This window comes from Columba livia, chromosome 17 (assembly GCF_036013475.1).
Source record: "Columba livia isolate bColLiv1 breed racing homer chromosome 17, bColLiv1.pat.W.v2, whole genome shotgun sequence".
NCBI lineage: Eukaryota > Metazoa > Chordata > Aves > Columbiformes > Columbidae > Columba > Columba livia.
This window is the reverse complement of record NC_088618.1, coordinates 12,523,340-12,544,049: the sequence shown is the minus strand read 5'-3', so window position 1 is coordinate 12,544,049 and position 20,710 is coordinate 12,523,340. Positions and strand designations below refer to the sequence as shown.

The following is a 20,710-nucleotide window of genomic DNA, read 5'->3' as shown; positions in this document are numbered from 1 at the left end:
TGTTGTGATAGGACAAGGGGTGATGGTTTAAAACTAAAGGAGGGAGATTTAGGCTGGACATGAGGAAGAAATTGTTGCCCCTGAGGGTGGTGAGAGCCTGGCCCAGGTTGGCCAGAGAGGTGGTGGATGAACCATCCCTGGAGACATCCCAGGCCAGGCTGGACGGGGCTCTGAGCAACCTGAGCTGGTGAAGATGTCCCTGCTCATGGCAGGGGGGGCACTGGGGGAGCTGGGAAGGGCCCTTCAACACAAACCTTTCTGTGATTCTATGGAAGGTGTTGGAGCCCATCACAGCCCCACCTCCAGCCATGTCTCTCCTCTCTGACAGCACAAGGAGCCCAGAGCATTGACTCCCACCTTCGATGCTCTAAATGAGCTGAGGTGGCTGAGAAACACCACTGTACTGAAGGAAACAAAAGGCCACATAGGGTTGTTTTTCCAGCCCTGTCCCCGCGGGTCCCACGTTGCAGGGTAGGGATGTTTTGCAGGCAGGTGACATCAGCAGGACTTCAGCCTCTGGGTGTGACAGCTTTGCAATGGGTGAACCTTGACCCTTTGGACTGTGCTGTACAGGAGGGGAAAAAAAAAGGCAAATGCAACCTGATGGGTTTTGGAGACATCTGTATTTCTGGGAGAAGCTTACAATACTGCCCAGCTCTCGCACCCAGGCTGTGGGCTCCAGGCTTGCAAAAAGGAAACTGAAAGCTGCAGGGAGCAACTCCGGGCCTGGCACTGATGATCCCTGTATCTGTGAGATCTGGCACGATACGAATTGACCCAGCAAGACTCAGGCTTCGGCCACAATCAGGTCCCTGGTGACTTGGAAAGCCGCGATGAGGGAGCTCAGCTGAATCTTTTCACTGGTCCCCGCGGCCAGCCGGTACCTGCAGCAGGGGGCAAGGGTTGGTTGTTCACACCAGCGTCCATGGCCCCACAAAGTGGCAGCCCTGGCCGGGACGGTGCAAGCCAAGCACAGTGCAGGTGGGATTATGTAGTGGGGAGGGATGTGCAGGGGCTGCCGGACCCTGCTGGGGTGATTTGGGGCAAGGAGAGGGGGCAAGAGGACACTTACTCGATGTCCGCCAGTTTGATCAGCAGCTGGATGCGGATTGAGGGTGGGAAATCGACTGCGGAGAGAAGGGGATGGGGCAGGTCAGCGCAGGCTAGGGGGGACGGTTTGTCCCCCCCAGGGTCAGGCCCTACCCCTGTGCACGAAGAGGTGGATCTCAGTGAGGATGTCCTGCAGGGCCAAGCCCTTCAACGTCTTCAGCTCTGTGATTTCTGAGATGCGAGCAAGTAAAGGGTGTGGTTCCAGGCTTTTCCCTGCGAAATCCCGCTCCCCATCCCCGTGACAACCCCAGGGACCCCCCCCCAGCGAGCAGCACCCAGCCCAGCTGAAGCAGGAGGTGATGGAAGGACCCAGTGAAGAGGATTTACAGCAGTGGGGATTAAACCCCAGGGCTAGCAGAGGGACAAGGATACTGCGGTAGGCGGTGGAAAAGTCCTGGTTCAGCATCCAGTCGAGGATATTGGCGATGTCAGACTCGAGGGGGTGTCCCGTGCAGGTATAGACGTTCTCCTCTGTCACCTTCCCGAAGGCCATAGTGGTGCTCTGAGGAAGAGGAGGCGGGAGGGAGGATGAGGAGCTCGGCCCTTCCTCCACTGACCCCCTCCAGGACAGAGGAAAGAGTGGCTGTGGCCATAGAATCACAGAATCATTTTGGTTGGAAAAGCCCCTCAAGATCATCGAGTCCAACCATAACCCACCCCTGTCCCTGCCCCATGTCCTGAGAACCTCATGTCCGTCTGTCCAGCCCTCCAGGGCTGGTGACTCCAGCACTGCCTTGGGCAGCCTGTTCCAATGCCCCACAGCCCTTTGGGGAAGAAATTGTTCCCACATCCAACCTCAACCTCCCCTGGCGCAACTTGAGGCCGTTTCCTCTGCTCCTGGCGCTTGTTCCCGGGGAGCAGAGCCTGACCCCCGTGGCTTCAAGCTCCTTTCAGGCAGTTGCGGAGAGTGATAAGGTGGTTCGTACCTGCAAGATATTGAGGGCTCTGCGCATGTCACCACTTGAGAGGGTCACCAGAGCCTTCATCCCATCCTCAGTCACGTCCACCCTGGAAAACAAGACCTGGGGCTGCAGAGAGAGCTGGGAAACGCAACTGTGGAAAACCAAGTGTGCTGCTCCTCCTCATGTAGAGGAATGGGGACAAAAGGGATGCGGAGAATGCTGTGGAGCCCCCCACACCCCCTGGCTCACCCCTCCTCCTGAATGACGTGCTGCAGCCGGGGCACCATCAGCTCCGGGGTGAGGGGGCCGAATCGGAAGCGCGTGCAGCGGGACTGCAGGGCCGGGATGATCTTGGAGAGGTAGTTGCAGATGAGGCAAAAGCGGGTGTTTTCTGTGAACTTCTCGATCACTGCGGAGAGGCAGGAGGAAAGGCTTGTCTGCAGCCTTGTCAGGGCTGTCACAGGCTCAAGGGGTGCCAATGGCGGGGGGTCCCAGGTGCCCCTCACCTCGCCTCAGGGCGTTCTGAGCATCCTGGGTCATGGCATCGGCTTCATCCAGGATGACGAGCTTGAAGCCTTTCCTTAAATTGGGATAAAAAAGGGGTGGTCTTAGTCCCGGGTGTAGGAGAAAGAGCAGCGGGGGACATTTATTCCCAGCCTGACCCCATGGACAGTCCCAGAGAGCCCTCCTGCCTGCTCTGGATCACCATCCTCATCACTCATCCTCACCATCCTCATCCTCCCACCTCCTGGCTCCTTCCCACCCGCTCCAGCACGCTGTCCACCCCACAAGCCCCCCCAAACCTACCTCCCAAGCCAAGTGCTGTGTCGGCGGGTGGGGGCAAAGGGACAGGGAGCTTTGGGAAGCACAGACTTACTTAAAGATGGTCCTGGTGCTGGCGAAGCTCAGGATGGGCCCTCGGACAATGTCGATACCCCGGTCATCGGAGGCGTTGAGCTGGAGGGAGACATCGCGGATCTGCATCCCTGCCCAAGGATGCACCGAGGGGGCACCCGACTGTCACCATCCCATCCCATCCCATCCCATCCCATCCCATCCCATCCCATCCCATCCCATCCCCACTTACCTCCAGCACCATGGAGCCGAACTCCCGCTCCCGGTAGAGCTGCCTGGCGCAGGCAAGGATGGTCGAGGTCTTCCCGGTACCGGGGGGGCCATAGAGGAGGAGATGCGGGAGCCGATCCTCACTGATGAACCGCTGCACTGGAGAGGGGGTAACGGCCTGACGGGGGGGGCCAGCACCCCGAGGGTTTTTGGGCGGATACTTACTGGGGGTGGGGTATTTCCCAGGGGGGTTACTTACTGGGAGGGGGATTATGTACCAGGAGGGGTTACTTACCATGGGGGTATTACTTACCGGGAGGGGAATACTTACCGGGGGCAGGGGTTACTTAGTGGGGGGGGGGGGGGCGTACTTACTGGGTAGGGAGTCACTTATGGGGAGTAGGGTTACTTGCCGGGGAAGGGGTGCTGCTGGGAGGGGGGTTACTTACTGGGGAGGTGGTTACTTATGGGAAGGGGGTTACTTACTGGTGGGTGTTACTTAGGGGGAAGGAGGGTTACTTACTGGTGGGGGTATTACTTACCGGGGAGGGGGTCAGTGACCGGGAGGGGGGGTTACTTACCGGTGCTGAGGATATCCTGGTGCGACACCAGCTCCGACAGAGCCTGCGGCCGGTACTTCTCCACCCTGCACCGGGAGCGGGGGGGTCAGCCCGGGGTGGGGGGGGTCAGCCCGGCGCAGCGCCCGCCGCTTCCCGCCCCGCCCCCCCCTTTCCGTCCCGTCCCGTCCCGTCCGGTCCCGATCGTACCACGGCAGGTTCCCGCCACCGGCTCGCGCCATCATCCGCGATCTCGCGAGAGCGGCGGGACGGGGCGGGGACATGGGAGGGGCCGAGCGGGGACACCCCTCGAGTCGGGGGGGCTGGAGCTGGGGCTGCTGAAGAAACCGGGGTCGCGGTACTAGGAATTGCTAAAGTAAAGCGGCGGGGATGGGTTTGGGGAGAGCGCAGTGACTGACCCAAGCAAGGTCACGTCTGCGCTTTTGGGGAGATTCCAGTACCAGGAATTGTTAAAGTGAGGTTGTGAACATGGTTTGGGGGGGAGCACGGCACTGGGGATTGCTAAAGCAAGGTTACAGACATGCTTTTGGGGAGAGCACGGTGCTGGGAGTTGCTAAAGTGAGGTTGTTGGCGGGGTTTTGGGGAGATCCCAGTACCAGGACTTGCTAAAGCAAGGGGTGGGGATAGGTCTGAAGGGAACACAGTGACAGGACTGATTCAAGTAGTGTCATGTCTGTGATTTTGGGGAGATCCCGGTACCAGCAGTTGCTAAAGCAAGGTTATAGGCATGCGCTTGGGGAGAGCGTGGTGCTGGGACTCAGCAAAGTCAAGTCACACCGGTGCTCCGGGGACAGCACGACACTGGGAATGGCCACAGCAAGGATCTGACCACGCTTTTGGGGGACAACGTGGTGACCCTGTCCCAAGATGTGCAGGTCTCTTTTTTTTTCCAGTTGACTCACTTGAAAAATCAGCTCCATCTTCTGTTCTTGGTGCTGCCAAAGCGCTTGGCTGCATAACAGGTGTCTCTGCCGGGGACTGGGGGGCTCCTGGCTCTTTCTGGAGGTGCTGGATGTTACCCGTTCTCTCTAGAGTTGTAGGGGACCCCCCCAGCTCCCCCAGTGCCCCCCCTGCCATGAGCAGGGACATCTTCACCAGCTCAGGTTGCTCAGAGCCCCGTCCAGCCTGGCCTGGGATGTCTCCAGGGATGGTTCATCCACCACCTCTCTGGCCAACCTGGGCCAGGCTCTCACCACCCTCAGGGCAACAATTTCTTCCTCATGTCCAGCCTGAATCTCCCTCCTTTATTTAAAAACCTAAAGAAGAGAAGATGGGAAGTGATCCATTGGGAAGCAGAGGTGATGGGGAGTGTACCAGGGGGGTGAAAAAAATCATGGGGAAATCCTATTGCTGTCAAGGGGAGGGCAAACATCAAGAGTTCCAGGTGAAATCCTACAGCAACCCCAAATCTGCCAGAGGGCAGCTGCTTCACTATTTTTTCTTTTTGTTTGTTAATCCTATTCCCCCCACCCAGCCCTGTAAGGGAAAGCAGGAGCTGGGAGCTGCGCTCAGCCGTTCCTCGTGGCGTGTGACAGTGGTGACAGATGGCCCTGCCGATGGCAGGTGAGGAGCCCTGAGGTCCTTCCTGAGCTCCTGGGAACCGGCCTGGAGCTGCGAGGGGCTTCTCCCCTCCGAGCTGCTGTTCTCCCCTCACATCCACCTTCCCCTGTCCTCCGAAACTGATTTTTTTCCAGGCATTTTTTCCCCCTCTGTGCCTTATCATTAATAAATCTTGAGCAAAATCTTTGGAGGGGATGGGAAAAGGCTTCAGGTGATTTCACCTTTTTCTTGGCCAGATTGCTTTAGAGATTATCATTTATTCTATTGGTTGTTGTTTAACATTGTTAAAATTGACAGGCGCATCCCCCACAATGATTCTGCGTCGTTAGGACCTGCTGAATTATTAACCAGTGTCTGAGCTGCCTGTCTTTGCTTATTTACCTGTTACACCTCATGGGCAGGGGACCAGAAGGTCACATCAGGCTTGATAAGTGGTCCTATAAATTTATAGCACTATTAATAGGTTTGTTAACAGCCCTGAGGTGTCAGGTGCATCCCTCCGGGAGAGGACAAGGGAATTCCGGGTAGCTGGGGCAGAGATGGTGGGGATGGAGGTGGTGGGGATGGAGGGTGGGAACGGAGATGGTGGGGATGGAGATGGTGGGAAGGGATATGGTGGGGATGGAGATGGTGGGGACGGAGATGGTGGGGATGGGATGGTGGGAACGGAGATGGTGGGGACGGAGATGGTGGGGATGGGATGGTGGGAAGGGAGATGGTGGGGATGGAGGTGGTGGGGATGGAGATGGTGGGGACGGAGATGGTGGGGATGGGATGGTGGGAAGGGAGATGGTGGGGATGGAGGTGGTGGGGATGGAGATGGTGGGGATGGACGGTGGGAATGGAGATGGTGGGGATGGAGATGGTGGTGGTAGCAACGGTGGTGGTAGCGACAGTGGCAGCAGAGGTAGTGGTGACAGAGATAGTGGTGGTAGAGATGGTGAGGACAGAGATGGTGGCAGAGGTGGTGGTGACAGAGATGATGGTGGCAGAGATGGTGGTGATAGAGATGCTGGGGGCTGAGATGCTTTTTCACAGGGAAGAGAAACAAGGGCTCCTTGAGTCCCAAGGATGGACCCATCCACCATGGAGGTGCCAATAGTGTTCAGCACGTTAATGATAAGTAAATGAACATGCCGATATCAGAAAAGCCCCTTGCATGTGGAGCAGCACCAGTTTTTTAGACGAACAGAGACAAACTCAAGGCATCAGCAACGAGCCAGAGCAACGATTCAGCACTCGTAGCTGATGGTTGATGACATGTAAAAGCCTCATAGGGTGGTTTTGCATGGAATTTGGTGGGAAAAGCCTGGTGTGAGGCTGCGGGGGAGCTCCAGGCGGCAGAGCGTGGGTGTCCCAGGCGGATTTGGATGGGATGCAATGGGCAGCCATGCTGGGGATCCCTGGCAGAGCATCCTCCTTGCCATGGGAACATCAACCCGATTTCAGAGACTCTCATAGCTCCGACCTCATGGATGTGCAAGAAAACCAAGATTGGTGAATTATGTTGTTGCAAGATATGTTTTATATAAACCAATTGCACCAAACCCAGCTTGTGTTTCAGAAATGAAGCAGTTGATGGTGCCGGGTGACGACGCACACAGCCCGAGTGCGAACCCAGCACTGAGAACGAAATAGGTGGATAATTCAAGCTGCCCAAGGCTGTAGAATAGATAAGTACAGTTTTTAAAATTAATTTCAGGCCTTTCCCTGCTGTCTCTAGCATCCATCTGCCTTTTGCACCATGGGCCAGCCCAGCTCCAAGCACGTGAGTTGCGCCACTAACTGCAATGGGGTTTTTTGGGGAGCATGAGGGTCGGTGTATGTCCCAGATCACTGCAGGGCTTGTGCTGATGGGGGCTTGGGGCTGGGTGTTTTTTTCCCAGTTGGGTCTCCCTTATTTTATATTATATTTTATATTTCATATTTTATATTTTATATTTTAACTTTATTTTATTTCATTTTATTTGGATTTTAGGAACAATTTGTTCCCCAAAGGGCTGTGGGGCATTGGAACAGGCTGCCCAGGGCAGTGCTGGAGTCACCATCCCTGGAGGGGCTGGACAGACGGACATGAGGTTCTCAGGACATGGGGCAGTGCCAGGGGTGGGTTATGGTTGGACTCGATGATCTTGAGGGGCTTTTCCACCCAAACTGATTCTGTGATTTTATTTCACTTTATTTTGCTTTACTATTTCAATTTATTTCACTTTAAATAATTTTATTTTATTTTATTTTATTTTATTTTATTTTATTTTATTTTATTTCTTTTGAAGGCCAGATACTGGGGATGTGGGAATGTTTTGCTTGTCCTGGGCACTGTTGGCTCACGGCTCAGGGGAGCAGCGTTGTGGGCAAAGGAATCCAAGGGAATCCACTTGCTCCCCAGAATGTGATTTTGAGCTGGGGCTCTGAGCATCCCCTCCCCACCAGGGCCCAGCCCGTCCTTCCCTTCTCGTGACCGCTTTTAGAGGAAAAAAATGATCTGTTGTTTTTGCAAATGTGCAGAGTACAGAGAGTGCTTGGCCTCTTATCTCCGGCTTGGTCATTGAAACACTCAATTAACCACAGAAGCCATCAGGACAGAAAATTTCCAGCACAGTGGGGTTTTAAATTTTCCTTTTTCTTTTTTTTTTTCTTTTTCTTTTCCTTCTTCTTTTCCTTCTTTTTCTTTTCCTCCTTCTCCTTTTTCTTTTTTCCTTTTTATTTTCCTCCTCCTTCTTCTTCTTCTTGCTATTTTCCTTTTCCTTCTTCTTTTCCTTCTTTTTCTTTTCCTCCTTCTCCTTTTTCTTTTTTCCTTTTTATTTTCCTCCTCCTTCTTCTTGCTATTTTCCTTTTCCTTGTTTTTCTTTTCCTTCTTCTTTTTCCTATTTTCCTTTTCCTTGTTTTTCTTTTCCTTCTTCTTTTCCTCCTCATTCTTCTTCTTCTTCTTTTTCTTTTTCCTATTTCCCTTTTCCTTGTTTTTCTTTTCCTTCTTCTTTTCCTCCTCACTCTTATTTTTTCCTTCCTTTTCCTTTTCCTTTTCCTTTTCCTTTTCCTTTTCCTTTTCATTTCCCTTTCCCTCTCCCCTGTGCTCCGCTCAGTGCCAGGAACCACGTCCCATTTCCACTGCAGGCAGTCATTGCGTAGAACAGTTACAACCCAGTTGCTGCCGTGCTGCTCCCTCCCATCCGCCCCAGCTAAAACGCCCCGTTGAAACACACAAATATGTATATACACCTATAAATCTGGATGTGAAATTAAGAATAAAATGGAGAGCGCAGCCCGGCTAGAAGGGAACGGTCTGCACTATGGAACTGCAGGAGGTTTTCCCCCCAGCCTGAGCCCAACGTGCCAGGTAGGAGGTGACGGCTGCTGCAGTTCAGCCTGGTGTCCCCTCTTATGTTAATTTGGTTATTTTATATTATATTCCATTATGTTATATTCTTATTCTGTGCAGTTTGGGTATGGTAGTCTAGCATCTTTCCATTCCATTCCATTCCATTCCATTCCATTCCATTCCATTCCATTCCATTCCATTCTTCTTTACAGTGTGGGAATGATAGTCTGGCATCCTCTTTTCAGTTATTATATGATACTGTATTACATTATGTCACGTTATGTTACGTTGTATTATATCATATTAATTCCATTCCATTCTATTCTTTACAGTTTGGAAATGATAGTCTGGCATCCTCCTTTTGATTTTGATACATTACATTATATTATGTTATACTACATGATATTACATTATATTATGTTATATTAATTCTATCCATTCCATTCTATTCTTTACAGCTTGGGAATGATAGTCTGGCAGCCCCTTTTTGATTATTATATGATAATGAAGTTATATTACATTATACTATATGACATTATGCTATATTAATTCTATTATATTCATTCCATTCTATCCCATTCCGTGCCATTCTATTCTTTACAGTTTGGGAATGACAGTCTGGCATCCCCTTTTTGATTATGATATGATACTATATTACATGATATTTTGTTATATTATTATTTGATATTATATTCTATTATCTTCATATTATATTACCTTCTCCTTTCTCAGGAATCCAGACACATATGGTCATCCAAGCATGGGGGCAAGCCTGGAAATTCAAACATCTCATGAAAATAAGGCAAAACCCAGCCAATTTCAAACTTTGTTAGCCATGTCCTTCCTCAGAGCAAGATGACCCCTGCAAGCGTGGCTGGTTTAATTTGATGGATAAAGCTATTGGAGGTTTGGGTTGTGTTCTCCGTGGTGTTGATATGGAGCAGGATGGGGACATCAACTGGGAATAAAGTCAAATATCCGAAGCCAAGGATGTCCGGGGGGGCAGGAGCTTCGCTCGGGGGAACCGGAACGGTGGAGTTTCTTGTAGCATCATTCTGGCTCCATCTCTCCCAAATAACTACGGAGCTTGTTGGCCAGGCTTGATTATTCTTGACTGCCTCCAGGCACCCTTTATATAGATATATAATATATATATAAAATATGTATAATAAGTATACAACAATAAATATATAAATATCCAAGTATTTAAATATATATTAAAATATATGAAATTGTATAAAATATATACATTATATAAAATAAATATAATTATATGTAGATGCATGTATAATATGTATATAAAATATTTTATATACATATGGAAAGCTCCTGTAAAGCTTCTTGAGGACAGCACCCCGAATGTATCAAGGACCCCCCTGCAGCAACCCCCCCCAATGCAGGAGGGTTGCCCCATTGCAGCAGGGTCCCCTCCATTACACCAGAGTGTCCCGATTGCAACTGGGCCCCTATTGCCCCAGAGATCCCCATTGCACCAGCCCCCCACCATTGCCTCAGGGACCCCCATTGCCCCAGGGTCCCCGTATTGCCCCAGAAACCCCCATTGCATCTGCCCCCCCAGTTGCAGCTGCCCCCCATTACAGCAGGACCCCTCCATTGCCCCAGAGATCCCCATTGCATCAGTGCCCCCATTGCACCAGACACCCCCTCATTTCACCAGGGCCCCCATTATACCAGGCCTCATACATTGCACCAGCCCCCCCATTGCCCCAGGGTCCCCAATTGCACCTGCCCCCCCATTGCACCTGCCCCTCCCTCATTTCTGCAGGGCCCCCCATTGCCACAGGACCCCCATATTGCTCCAGAAGCCCCCATTGCACCTGCCCCCCATTGCACAAGGCCCCCTCCATTGCACAAGGCCCCCTCCATTGCACCAGAGCCCCCTCATTACACCAGGCCCCTCATATTGCCCAGGAAACCCCATTGCACCTGCCCCTTCATTGCACCTGCCTCCCCCCCCCATTGCACCTGCCTCCCACCTCATTTTAGCAGGACCCCCCGTTGCCCCAGGCCCCCCATATTGCTCCAGAAGCCCCCATTGCACCTGCCCCCCATTGCACCTGCCCCCCCATTACACAAGGCCCCCTCCATTGCACCATAACCCCCATATTGCCCAGGAAACCTCATTGCACCTGCCCCCCCATTGCACCAGCCTCCCACCTCATTTTAGCAGGACCCCCCGTTGCCCCAGACCCCCCATATTGCTCCAGAAGCCCCCATTGCACCTGCCCCCCATTGCACAAGGCCCCCTCCATTGCACCAGAGCCCCTCCATTACACCAGGCCCCCCATATGGCCCAGGAAACCCCATTGCACCTGCCCCCCATTGCACAAGGCCCCCTCCATTGCACTAGAGCCCCCATATCGCCTAGGAAACCTCATTGCACCTGCCCCCCCCGCATTGCACCTGCTTCCCTCCCCAGCACCCCCCATGCCCCTTTCCCCCGGGGCTCCCCTTCGCGGGGGCGGGCGGCTCGAACGGGGGTGTGCGCACATGTGTGCGTGTTGCGGGGGGGTTCCCGCGCCGAGCGGCGCGCAGCGAGCGCGGCCCCGCGCTGCCGGAGCGCGCCGCCCCCGCCCCCGCCCCGCCGCGCCCGGTTGGTGGGGGGGGGAGGCGGCGGCGCCGCGCTGACGGCTCGGTGGGCACCGCGGGGCCGCGATGCTGCGGGCCGCGGCGGAGCGGGGCTGAGCGGCGCGGGGGGGGGCGGGCAGGGGAGGGGAGGGGACGGGGGGGGCCCCGCGGAGGGTGGAGGGAGGAGGAGGGTTCGGCGGGGGGGGGGGGGGGCGCGGCGAGCGATGGATGAGGACAACATGACGAGGAGCGAGGAGCAGCAGCTGAGTCTGCAGAAGGCGCTGCAGCAGTGCGAGCTGGTCCAGAACATGATCGACATCAGCATCTCCAACCTGGAGGGGCTCCGCACCAAGTGCGCCGCCTCCAACGACCTCACGCAGAAGGAGATCCGCACCCTGGAGGTAGGGGCCCGTCGACCCCCCCCAACACCACCCCCCCTCGTATCTAATCCACCCCCCCCGGGCCGCGCCGGGCTCCCCCGCGGCGCTGCGGTGCGCCCGAGTGAGGCTGCGCGCTCTGCAGGTGGGTCCGGCACCGCCAAACCCTCCTGCCGGTTCTGGCCGAGGGGGCCCGGCCCCTGTTTCAGCCCCTCCGGTATCCCCCTGGCCCTACAGAATCCTCCCGGCTCGGCCGCATCCCTCCCACCGGACTCCTGCCTCTCCATCGGGCTGCATCCCCCACACCGGGCTGCATCCCCCTGGGCCCACCTGCATCCCCCCTTGCCCCAGGCTGCATCCCCCTGGCCTGGCCTCATCCATGGGCTCCCGCTTCTTCCAGGCTGCATCCCCTTGGCCCAGCTGCATCCTTTCCATGGGCTCCTGACTCCTCACCAGGCAGCATCCCCTCCAGCCCACCTGCACCCCTTCCACCGGGCTGCATCCCCCTGGCTCAGCTGCATCCCTCCCACCGGGTCCTGCTTCAGCCTGGCTGCATCCCCCTGGTCCAGCCGCATCTTCCATGGGCTCCTACCTCCCCATCAGGCTGCATCCTCTTAGCCCACCTGCATCCCCCCAGCCCCGCCGCATCCTTCCCACCGGGCTGCATCCCCCTGGCCTGGCTGCATCCCTTCCATACGCTCCTACCCCTTCACCAGCTGTCATCCCCCAGCCCACCTGCATCCCCTCCAGCCCGCAGCATCCCCTCGGCCTGGCTGCATCCTTCCCGCTGTGCTCCTACCTCCTCATCAGGCTGTATCCCCTCGGCCGGGCTCTAGCCCCTTGCCGGGAGGAAGACCAGCATCCTCACCCCCGGTTCCTCCACCACGCTGAGCTCAAACCCTCCGCTTAGCAGGGAGAGCCCTGATGGGAAGGGGCTTTGCCAAACTGGGGCCTCTGTACCACTGGGCTGAAGGCAGCCAGGCCATGCCAAGGGGAGCACTGGCTGGGTTTATTTATGTCTCACAGATGGGAAAAATACATATAAGTAAAAGCTGCCTCCCCCATCTGTTGTAGCCTCATAGGAAGAGGTTCCCCTTGGAGTGTGCTGGGACCCAGCTGGGGATGGATTTGGGATTCAGTGGGAGGTTGGTGGGTCGGGATGGGCAGGGAAGTTCAGGCAGGCTGGGATGCTCGGGGATGAGCTGGACCCCGCAGCCGGTGGCAGAGTGAGGAGAAGCGTTGCTGAGGTGGTGCCGTGACCCCGGGGAGACGCCAATGGGGCCATAGCGGTGTGGAGGTGGCTGGTGTGGAGCTGGGGCTGTGTGATTTCGGAACTTGGCCCCACTGGGGCCTTTTGGCTGGTGCTTTCTAACCCAGCTGCTCTCACCAAGAACCCAAACGTGGTGGCACAGCGGTTTCTGTGCAGCGGGTCCTGCAACCCCTCTGCAGGGTGGCTTTTGGCTCTGGACTGTGACTGAAACTCCTTGTCCTGTTTCTTTCGCTCCCGAAGGTCTGGGGTGTCGTGGGAGTGAGTGGGGCATTGCCGTAACACTGCTTGTTGGGAGACCCTGGGGTGCAGCTCCCCACTCTGCATCCCAGGCACTGACCGGTGCCATGTTCCCGCACCGATCCTGCCGTCACCTCTCCTTGGTCGCTCTCCCATCCCACCTCTCCATGGGAGGGGCTGAGGGCTCTGTGTGGGACTGTTGGGCCACACATGGCCCTGGGGCAACCTTGCAAGAGGGAAAGGGAGGTGGGGATGAAGCAGCAGTGTTTTTGGGGTGTGCGGGAGACTTTGTAGGGGGCAGGCAGGCTCAAACATCCCCCTGAAGGGCTGATGCAGGGCTATAAAAGTTTATCCCACGTGGAGTGATGGCCTCGTTACGGTCAGCATGGCTGATGAGTTACTGCCGTCCTCCCATGGACAGGACCGAGGGGAGCTGAGGAGCGTTGGTGAAGCCGTCCTGCCAGGATGCTCCTTCCTGGCATCCTGTGACGGTGTGTGGGTGAACAGCATCTCGGTGTCGCTGGGGCAGCTCAGCCCGGCTGGCTGGAGGGTTCGGAGGTGGCCAGGGCGATGCCACTGTGCAAACCACTTGTACTCGCAAGGAAGCATCTATCCAGTCCCTCTGGATCGTGCTGTGTCCACCATGAGTATCTCTGGCATTGCCTTCCCTAAAACATCCCCAAACTGGGGTGCCAGTCATGTCTCAGCCATGGGCATCCCTGCAGACGCTCACCCCTTGCTTTTCAGCACAGAAACAGAGTGATTCCCACGAAGGGAACAACAAGGGATGGATTCAGGGCTGGATTCCTGATGCCAGCAGGTTGGTGTAGGTCTGGACCGGCTCCACAGGAGCCCGTGGCTCCCGGCGGTGGTGTCCTGGGTTGCCGCCAGCGTAAGCAGGAGCTGAGCTTGGCCCTGAGTCCCTGCTGCCACCGCCACGTCCCAAGGCCGTGACGCAGACACGAAGGTTCCGCTCGGTGTCTCTTCCCTTCCCATCTGGTGGCAGCAGAGCTGGGCCAGGCACGGCGAGGTGAAGGGGACAGTGGCTGCAAGGGCATCTCGCCCCCAGTGACAACGCACGGCCCTCGTGGCAGTGTGAGCCTGGAATAAAGTGGGTGAATCCATGTTATTTGGTTAATCCTCACATGCTAAACCCAGATTTTGCTGGATTAATAGAAGTTTTCCCATTCTTTTTTTTTTCGTTGTTGTTTTTTAAACCACCTTAAGGTACACACTAGTCCCCATCCTTTGTGTTCTGTGGTTGCACGGGAGCTGGTAACTGCATCCCGCGATGCAGCATCCTTTGGGATGGGTATCACTGGCTGCAGCCCGGCTTTGGTCACAGCCGTTGGCTTTTAGGTCTTGCTTGCACCTCAGGACAGGCTCCAGCAGAAACCAAGGCAGCAGCTGGGACTGAAATGCTGCCTGGGGTGGCAGTCATGGTGGGTTTGCTCCCTGCGGGGCAGCAGGAGACCTGGGCTGAGCATTGTCGGAGCAGGAGGGTGGGAGTTGAGCAGCCGCCCCTGTTAGTCCTGCCTGGTCCTGCATGGGTTGTTGGGCTTTATTCCCCATCTGAGCATGGTGGTCCAGCTTTGCAGCTCTAAATTTGGATTTTGGGGTAGAAATATGGAAGAGAGGTGCTGCCACCCCGTGTTTGCCCGAGGTCTGGAGGCGGTACGGGGGAAAAGTGAGAAGGAAAAGGCGCTGGGTAATTTTTCCGCCTGTGCTGCGGTGTGTTGCTCCCTGTGCTGGGGTTACTTTCAAAGTGGGGGTCAGGGCTCCCAGAAAGCCGGGAGTGACTCCAAGGACAATGCTGGGATCAGTGGTTCCCCCTCCCTGGGCTGCTGTGGGAGGGGAAACCCTGCCGGGTGCTTTCGGCCGCTGTGTGAACGTGTGGGTGAGGATGGGAAGAGGCAGCTGTGGAAGAGCTGTGGCCATTACCAAACTTGCACGGGTTGTGATCAAAGGAGATGCTGCCCCGGCACTGGGATTTTCACCTCCTGAGCCCATGTATTCTCTGTTGTCTAATACCATGGGTGAGCACAGCACATTTATCCCCAGGCTGTGTCCTCCCGGAGAGCTGGGCATTGCCAGGATGCTGGGCTGAGCCATGTCAGCCCCTGTACTCCCGGACAGAGCCCCGGGGACCGTTTAGCAGCGCTTGAAATAAATGATGTGCAGAGCCAGAGATGGCACGTGAGCCTGGAAAGAGCCCTGAGAGGGCAAATATAACCCTGGCGAGGTACTCCCCAGCCCCAGGGTGCTCCAGATGTCCCCGGAATAACGAGCCCCTTGGTAGGAGTTGGGGAAGAGTCGCCCCGGTTGCGGTTACGTGCTGTGCCGAGCGGGACGGGCATCCCGGCGGTGCGGGTTCCCCCTCGATGGCTCATCGATGACTGGCCCAGCCCATAGGAGGTTAATTAACTTTCACCTGGTGCTCTCGCAGGTGGATTTTCCGCCGCCTCTCCCTGGTCTCCAGGCAAGGGCTGGGTGCCTGACGTCAGGGCGGGCGCAGGGTGCTGGGTGCTGTGCTGGGGGAGCAGCTGCCTTCCCACTCCCCGGAGACCGGTGGCTTCGCACCCTGAGCCCGGTACCTGCTCAGTCACCGTGCCAGGTTTTGGGGTGAGCACCTGCTGAGTGGAAATCCCACCCAGGGTGACAGGAGGAGGCTGGAAACCCCCATTGGGGTGCAGAAGGGGAGAAGCAGGTAGGGGTGGCATGAGGCTCCAGACCCCCTGCCCCTTGCCTTGTTGGGGTCACCCAGGGTCCCAGGGAGTGATGGGGAGCAGGGACATCCCTCCCGTGACCGCACCCATGCCTGCAGGGCCACAGGGATCTGCCTGGGTCTCGTTTTTCAGCGGAGATGGGGGGACGCAGGAGCTGCTGGCCCCCTGCCATGGCCAAGGGGCTGCGTGTGGCTTTATCCCCTTTTGTGGGAGCATTGCACCCTCCCCACCACCTCGCGGTGCTGGAGTGGGAGAGGTGCTTGAAAGGGTGTGAAAACCGAGCCCCAGCTCCAGAGGAAGGTGTATGTGCCCCCCCCCACCCTGATCCCCCCGGCAGCGTCCCCAGTTGGGCCAGCAGCACATCCCCCAAACAGTGAGCACCCCCCCGTGCTGCCGGGTCTCCCACCCCTCTGCTTGCACACCCACAGCACCCCACGGTGCCGTTTCCCAGGTGGGTAAACTGGGGCATGGCAAGCTGCGGTGGCTGTGCTGTGGCAGGTCTGGCGGTTGCAGCAGAGCAGCCTTTAGCACGTTTGCAAAACCCCCGTCCCGTGTGGGGAGGGCTGAGCAGAACATCCCTGCAGCCGCGGGATGGGGCTTTCCCCGCAGTGCGGGGCCGTCTCGGTCGCTTCCCTTCCCAGCCCCGTCACCGAAGCTCTTGGCAAAACAAGAAGAGCTTTTAGGCTCGGCAGGGCTTTGCTGGGCTTGTTTTCCCACCCCCTGGCTTGAGCAGACCCATGGGTCAGAGCATCAGCCCATGCCTGGGCCCTTGTTAGTGCTAACAATGTCCCCTCTGGTCCCTGGGTGGGGTGAATTTCCCACACCTGGAGCCTGGAAATTAAAGTTTCTCCCTCCGCTTCCTCTGCTCTTACTTTGTTGCCCATTTTTCTGTGTGTGACGGTGGCTGTGGCTGCCTGGTCCCCAGCTCTGTCCCCATCCCAGGACCCCGATTTTAGGTCTCGAGAGGCCGTTGTGGCTCTGGGACCCCTTTGGGTCCCCCTGGGGAGGGGACAGGAGCAGATGCAGAGCAGGATGGTGGGGATGGAGGTGAGGTTTTTGGGAAGGCTTTGCTGCTGTTTTGCTCTGGCATTGAGTGTGGAAGAGGCTTTTTTGAGTTGCATTTAGGATGCTGCTCTTTACTCTCCAAGGGCCTGAGCGGTATTTGGGGTGTGTGATGGGGGCTGACCATGAAGCCTTTCCATGCTCTGTGTTTGGAGAGGTGTTTTTCTTAAAAACCAGAGCTGGCAGCTGGTCAGGGTGCTGCTGAGCCCCGCCAGCTCCATGGGATTCACAGAATCACAGATGGTTTGGGTTGAAGGACCTTCCCAGCTCCCCAGTGTCCCCCTGCCATGAGCAGGGACATCTTCACCAGCTCAGGTTGCTCAGAGCCCCGTCCAGCCTGGCCTGGGATGTCTCCAGGGATGGTTCATCCACCACCTCTCTGGCCAACCTGGGCCAGGCTCTCACCACCCTCAGGGCAACAATTCCTTGTGGCCTCCCCGGCCATTTGTTTTGCCAGCCCTGGCTCTCTTTTGGGTATTAATTTTTGGTAATTAGTCTCCATGGCTGTTAGCGAGGTTGGGAGAAGCTGCCTGCTTGGGGTGTCTGGCTCCTGGCAGAGCTGTCACCCACCCAGGTGATACTGGTGGGACACCATGGTGGGGACTCGCTGTTTGCAAACAGTTGGCGACCACCAGCCTTTCTTGTGCCTGTGCTCTCTGTCCCCGTCAAGCAGCTGCTTTTGCCTCTTTTACACCTCCCTGGGTGCACCCAGCTCGCCCCAACCGCTATGGGTGAGCACAGGGGGGCTGTCCGCCCCCCACCCACTCGTCATGACCATCACCACTGGGTATCACCATAGAAAGGGACTGGGAGAGACTGGGAAGCTCTCCCAAACCCTGCAATGCTGCGGTGGGGTTTCTCCCCTCCCCTCTCTATTCTGAATCGTTCCATATTTTGCTCATCTATTTTTGGGGTGCGCGGAGGCCGGCGGGCAGGGGCACAGCACCATCTAGCGCTGCCGGCAGCGGGGAATCACCCAGCTGGAAGAACGGGAAATCCCGGCGGGTTCCCAGCGAGCTGGCTCTGCTCTATATTGCTGTGAAAGGAGGCCAGGCGTTCCGCATCTTTATTTTGGGAGCTCTCAGGCCGCGGTCGCTCACTCGGTGTCTTTGGCCTTTGGGGGGACGGTCAGGCTGAGCAAAGTGGGGTTGGTGGCTCTGGTTGTGACGATGAGGAGCAGCGGGAGGAAGGAAGGCTGGGGTGGACGTGGGCTGGTGGGGGGATGATAAGGAACAAATTCCCATGTGCCAGACCTGGGGGATGCTCGGGGGGGTCCCTTTGCACCGAGCCTGGGTGTAAGAGAGGGGAGCTTGTCCTTAGGGAGCTCGTGTTTGTGTTGGTGTGTCGGAGAGGTGGTGGCCCTGTGTCCCCTGTCCTCCCTCCATGGGGTCCCTGTGGTGGTGGGCGTGATGTCCCCGTGTCCCCATCCTCTCTCTGTGGGGTCCTTGGGGTGGCAGGGGTGATGTTCCTGTGTCCCCTGTCCTCTCTCCATGGGGTGGCAGAGGTGATGTCCCTGTGTCCCTTGTTCTCTCTCCATGGGATGGCAATGGTGATGTTCCTGTGTCCCCTATCCTCTCTCCATGGGGTGGCAGAGGTGATGTCCCTGTGTCCCCTATCCTCTCTCCATGGGATGGCAGTGGTGATGCCCCTGTGTCCCCTATCCTCTCCATGGGATGACAGGATGATGTTCCTGTGTCCCCTATGCTCTCTCCATGGATGATGGGGGTGGTGGCCCTGTGTCCCCTGTCCTCTCTCCTCATCCACCCACCATGGGGTGACAGGACTGACATCTGTCCATCCCCTGAGCAAGACCCCAGAGCAAAAGCCTGCCGGGTTTATCCCCATAAAGAAGCTGAGAAAGGGCTTTTTTTGGGGAGGTGGAATGCCTTTGCACACCCGGTTCGCTGCCAAATGAGCATAGAAGCTCGGCAACAGGTAACGGGGTGGGGTGGGGGGGTGTGCTTTTTGGCGGCAGCAGGGGCTGCAAGTGCCCTGGGGATTTGGGCTGGGTGGGGGGGTGATGACAGGGGATCCCACGGGACATTTGTCTTCTCTTCCAGAGCAAACTGGTCAAGTACTTCAGCCGGCAGCTGTCCTGCAAGAGGAAGGTGGCCTTGCAGGAGCGCAACGCCAAGCTGGAGGGTTTTCCCCAGCTCCTGCACTGGTTCCGCATCGTCGACATGCGCAAGGAGGTGATGGAGGTGAGGGCTGGGGGTCGGGTGTGCGGGTACGGGACGGGCCGAACCTCCCTGGTAGTGTTTTGCCCAGGGTTTTGTGGGAACTTTGAGCAAAATTAGGTAAGGGGGCAATTTTTTTTTGAGATGGGGACTGGCTTGAAGCTGTGTGTTTGGTGGTGGGGAATGGGCTGGGTGATCAGAGCAGAGGGACTATCCCTGGAAACATCCATGGCCAGGCTGCCTGTGGCAGAAATTAGCCCTGATGCTGCTGCCAGCTCTGGTTTTGGGAGGCTTGGATGGGGGTCCTGTATCTGGAGATTCTTAGGGAATAAAACTTCACTACCAGAGGTGCATGGGGAAGACATAAAGATAAAACACTGGCCCAGGTTGGGCAGAGAGGTGGTGGATGAACCATCCCTGGAGACATTCCAGGCCAGGCTGGACGGGGCTCTGAGCAACCTGAGCTGGTGAAGATGTCCCTGCTCATTGCAGGGGGGGCACTGGGGAGCTGGGAAGGTCCCTCAAACCCATACCATCCTGTGATTCTGTGACCAGGTTGTTTCACCATGTGGAAAGCTGCTGCAAGCCTGTGGTGGGACATGCTGGCCAGGGTCACCCCCCAGCTGTCCCCCACCCACTAGGGAGAACACCCCATTGCCATTCCCAGTGAAGGACATGGGTGCTGTCCCCCACAACGGGGGTTCCCCATGTCCCTGTCACAGCATGGTGGTGTCACAGCACGTCCCTCTGCCACGTCCTGGGCTCCTGCTGATGACAGGTGCAGCAGGGGGTGGCACCCCGAGGTGCTCCTGTAACAGCCCCCGGGGAAGAGGAAAGGCTGTGCCAACGCTGCCGGTCCCTCTGTGTCCTCAGAGCAGGGACAAGTTCTGGTGGTGCTCCCACATGTCCCAGAGCTGGGTCTGGATCTTGGGGACAATTTCTTCCCCAAAGGGCTGTGGGGCATTGGAACAGGCTGCCCAGGGCAGTGCTGGAGTCACCATCCCTGGAGGGTTGGACAGACGGACATGAGGTTCTCAGGACATGGGGCAGTGCCAGGGGTGGGTTATGGTTGGACTCCATGATCTTGAGGGTCTTTTCCAACCAAAATTATCCTCTGCCCAAGACTGTGCAAAAACTTGAGCTAAACCTGAGGTTTTGGTTATGCCCTCTGGGTTTTCATGCGGATTTGGATGGAAAATGAACACTTTAGGGTCTGTGACCCAAATGAGGCAGCAGGAGGGGACAGATTCTCACGTGTGCCCTGAGGTGCTGGTTTAGGGGATGCTCCAGGATGATTTGTTTTCCTGCCCCCATCAGGAAATCGCCCCTGGGCAGCTGAGCCTGGAGGAGCTGCTGGACATGACCGATGACCAAGTCTGTGCCACCGTGGAGAAGTTTGGGGCCAACAGCGAGGAGTGTGCCCGCCTGAACGCCTCCCTGTCCTGCCTCCGCAGCGTCCACAAGTCTGGTGAGTCGGGCTGCCTTGTCCCCACTGGCCGGGTCCCCTCGGGTGGCACTGTCCTGCTGCGGTGACACTGGCACTCTAATACATTGGGGGCATTGTGGATTCTTCTCCATGGGTTGCAGAGCTCCTGTGTCCCTGGGTGATGAGTGGGTACCTGCTGCTCATGGGGACAGCTTTGCTCTGGTGCATCCCTTTGGCTTGGGAGCACATAAGGGGCTCGCTGCTCAGCGGTGTGATGAGCTGTTAGTTCTCTGCTTCTCTGGGGTGTGATGA

The 20,710-nt window shown here is 56.7% G+C and overlaps 2 protein-coding genes and 2 long non-coding RNA genes across 11 annotated transcripts in view; 2 read left to right on the top strand and 2 right to left on the bottom strand.

Annotated features, from left to right (window-relative positions):
• Positions 1-604: 604 nt before the first annotated feature.
• RFC5 (replication factor C subunit 5) lies at positions 605-3,944 on the bottom strand. Of its 2 annotated transcripts, none has more exons than XM_065033876.1 (11): positions 3,845-3,944; positions 3,659-3,723; positions 3,100-3,236; positions 2,890-2,969; positions 2,519-2,592; positions 2,262-2,421; positions 2,037-2,118; positions 1,483-1,612; positions 1,204-1,281; positions 1,073-1,127; positions 605-884 (listed from the first exon to the last, which is right to left on the bottom strand). In XM_065033876.1, exons 1-11 carry the CDS (start codon positions 3,916-3,918, stop codon positions 788-790), a joined length of 1,032 nt encoding a protein of 343 aa, XP_064889948.1. In that variant the 5' UTR covers positions 3,919-3,944; the 3' UTR covers positions 605-787. The 2 variants fall into 2 exon arrangements, with proteins under 2 accessions (XP_064889948.1, XP_064889949.1); XM_065033877.1 differs by having other exon boundaries at positions 3,100-3,231; positions 3,845-3,892.
• On the top strand, positions 3,859-9,812 carry LOC110359159 (uncharacterized). 3 transcript variants are annotated; one of them, XR_010466824.1, is made up of 4 exons: positions 3,859-4,530; positions 5,130-5,218; positions 6,780-7,321; positions 9,267-9,812. It is a non-coding gene; the product is annotated as an uncharacterized LOC110359159 (long non-coding RNA). The 3 variants fall into 3 exon arrangements; XR_010466823.1 differs by having other exon boundaries at positions 3,863-5,218; XR_010466825.1 differs by lacking the exon at positions 5,130-5,218 and having other exon boundaries at positions 3,865-4,530.
• Positions 8,773-12,378, bottom strand: LOC135575650 (uncharacterized). 2 transcript variants are annotated; one of them, XR_010466827.1, is made up of 2 exons: positions 11,831-12,378; positions 8,773-9,663 (listed from the first exon to the last, which is right to left on the bottom strand). It is a non-coding gene; the product is annotated as an uncharacterized LOC135575650 (long non-coding RNA). The 2 variants fall into 2 exon arrangements; XR_010466826.1 differs by lacking the exon at positions 11,831-12,378 and adding an exon at positions 11,046-11,311.
• Positions 11,311-20,710, top strand: part of KSR2 (kinase suppressor of ras 2) — an 88,187-nt gene continuing 78,787 nt past the window's right edge. For all 4 annotated transcript variants that reach the window (XM_065033865.1, XM_065033863.1, XM_065033866.1 and 1 more), the window contains exons 1-3: positions 11,311-11,524; positions 18,856-18,996; positions 20,290-20,440. In XM_065033865.1, coding sequence (XP_064889937.1) covers positions 11,348-11,524; positions 18,856-18,996; positions 20,290-20,440 — 469 coding nt within the window. In that variant the 5' untranslated portion in view covers positions 11,311-11,347. The remainder of the gene's footprint in view (positions 11,525-18,855; positions 18,997-20,289; positions 20,441-20,710) is intronic.

Bases quoted from the DNA above. Each gene is read 5' to 3' on its own strand.
- RFC5 (XM_065033876.1), bottom strand. From the start codon at position 3,918: ATGTCCCCGCCCCGTCCCGCCGCTCTCGCGAGATCGCGGATGATGGCG. The intron at 2,119-2,261 runs GTGAGCCAGGGG...CTTGTTTTCCAG, and splicing joins CACGTCATTCAGGAGGAGGG to GGTGGACGTGACTGAGGATG. The intron at 885-1,072 runs GTAAGTGTCCTC...CCCCTGCTGCAG, and splicing joins ATCAAACTGGCGGACATCGA to GTACCGGCTGGCCGCGGGGA.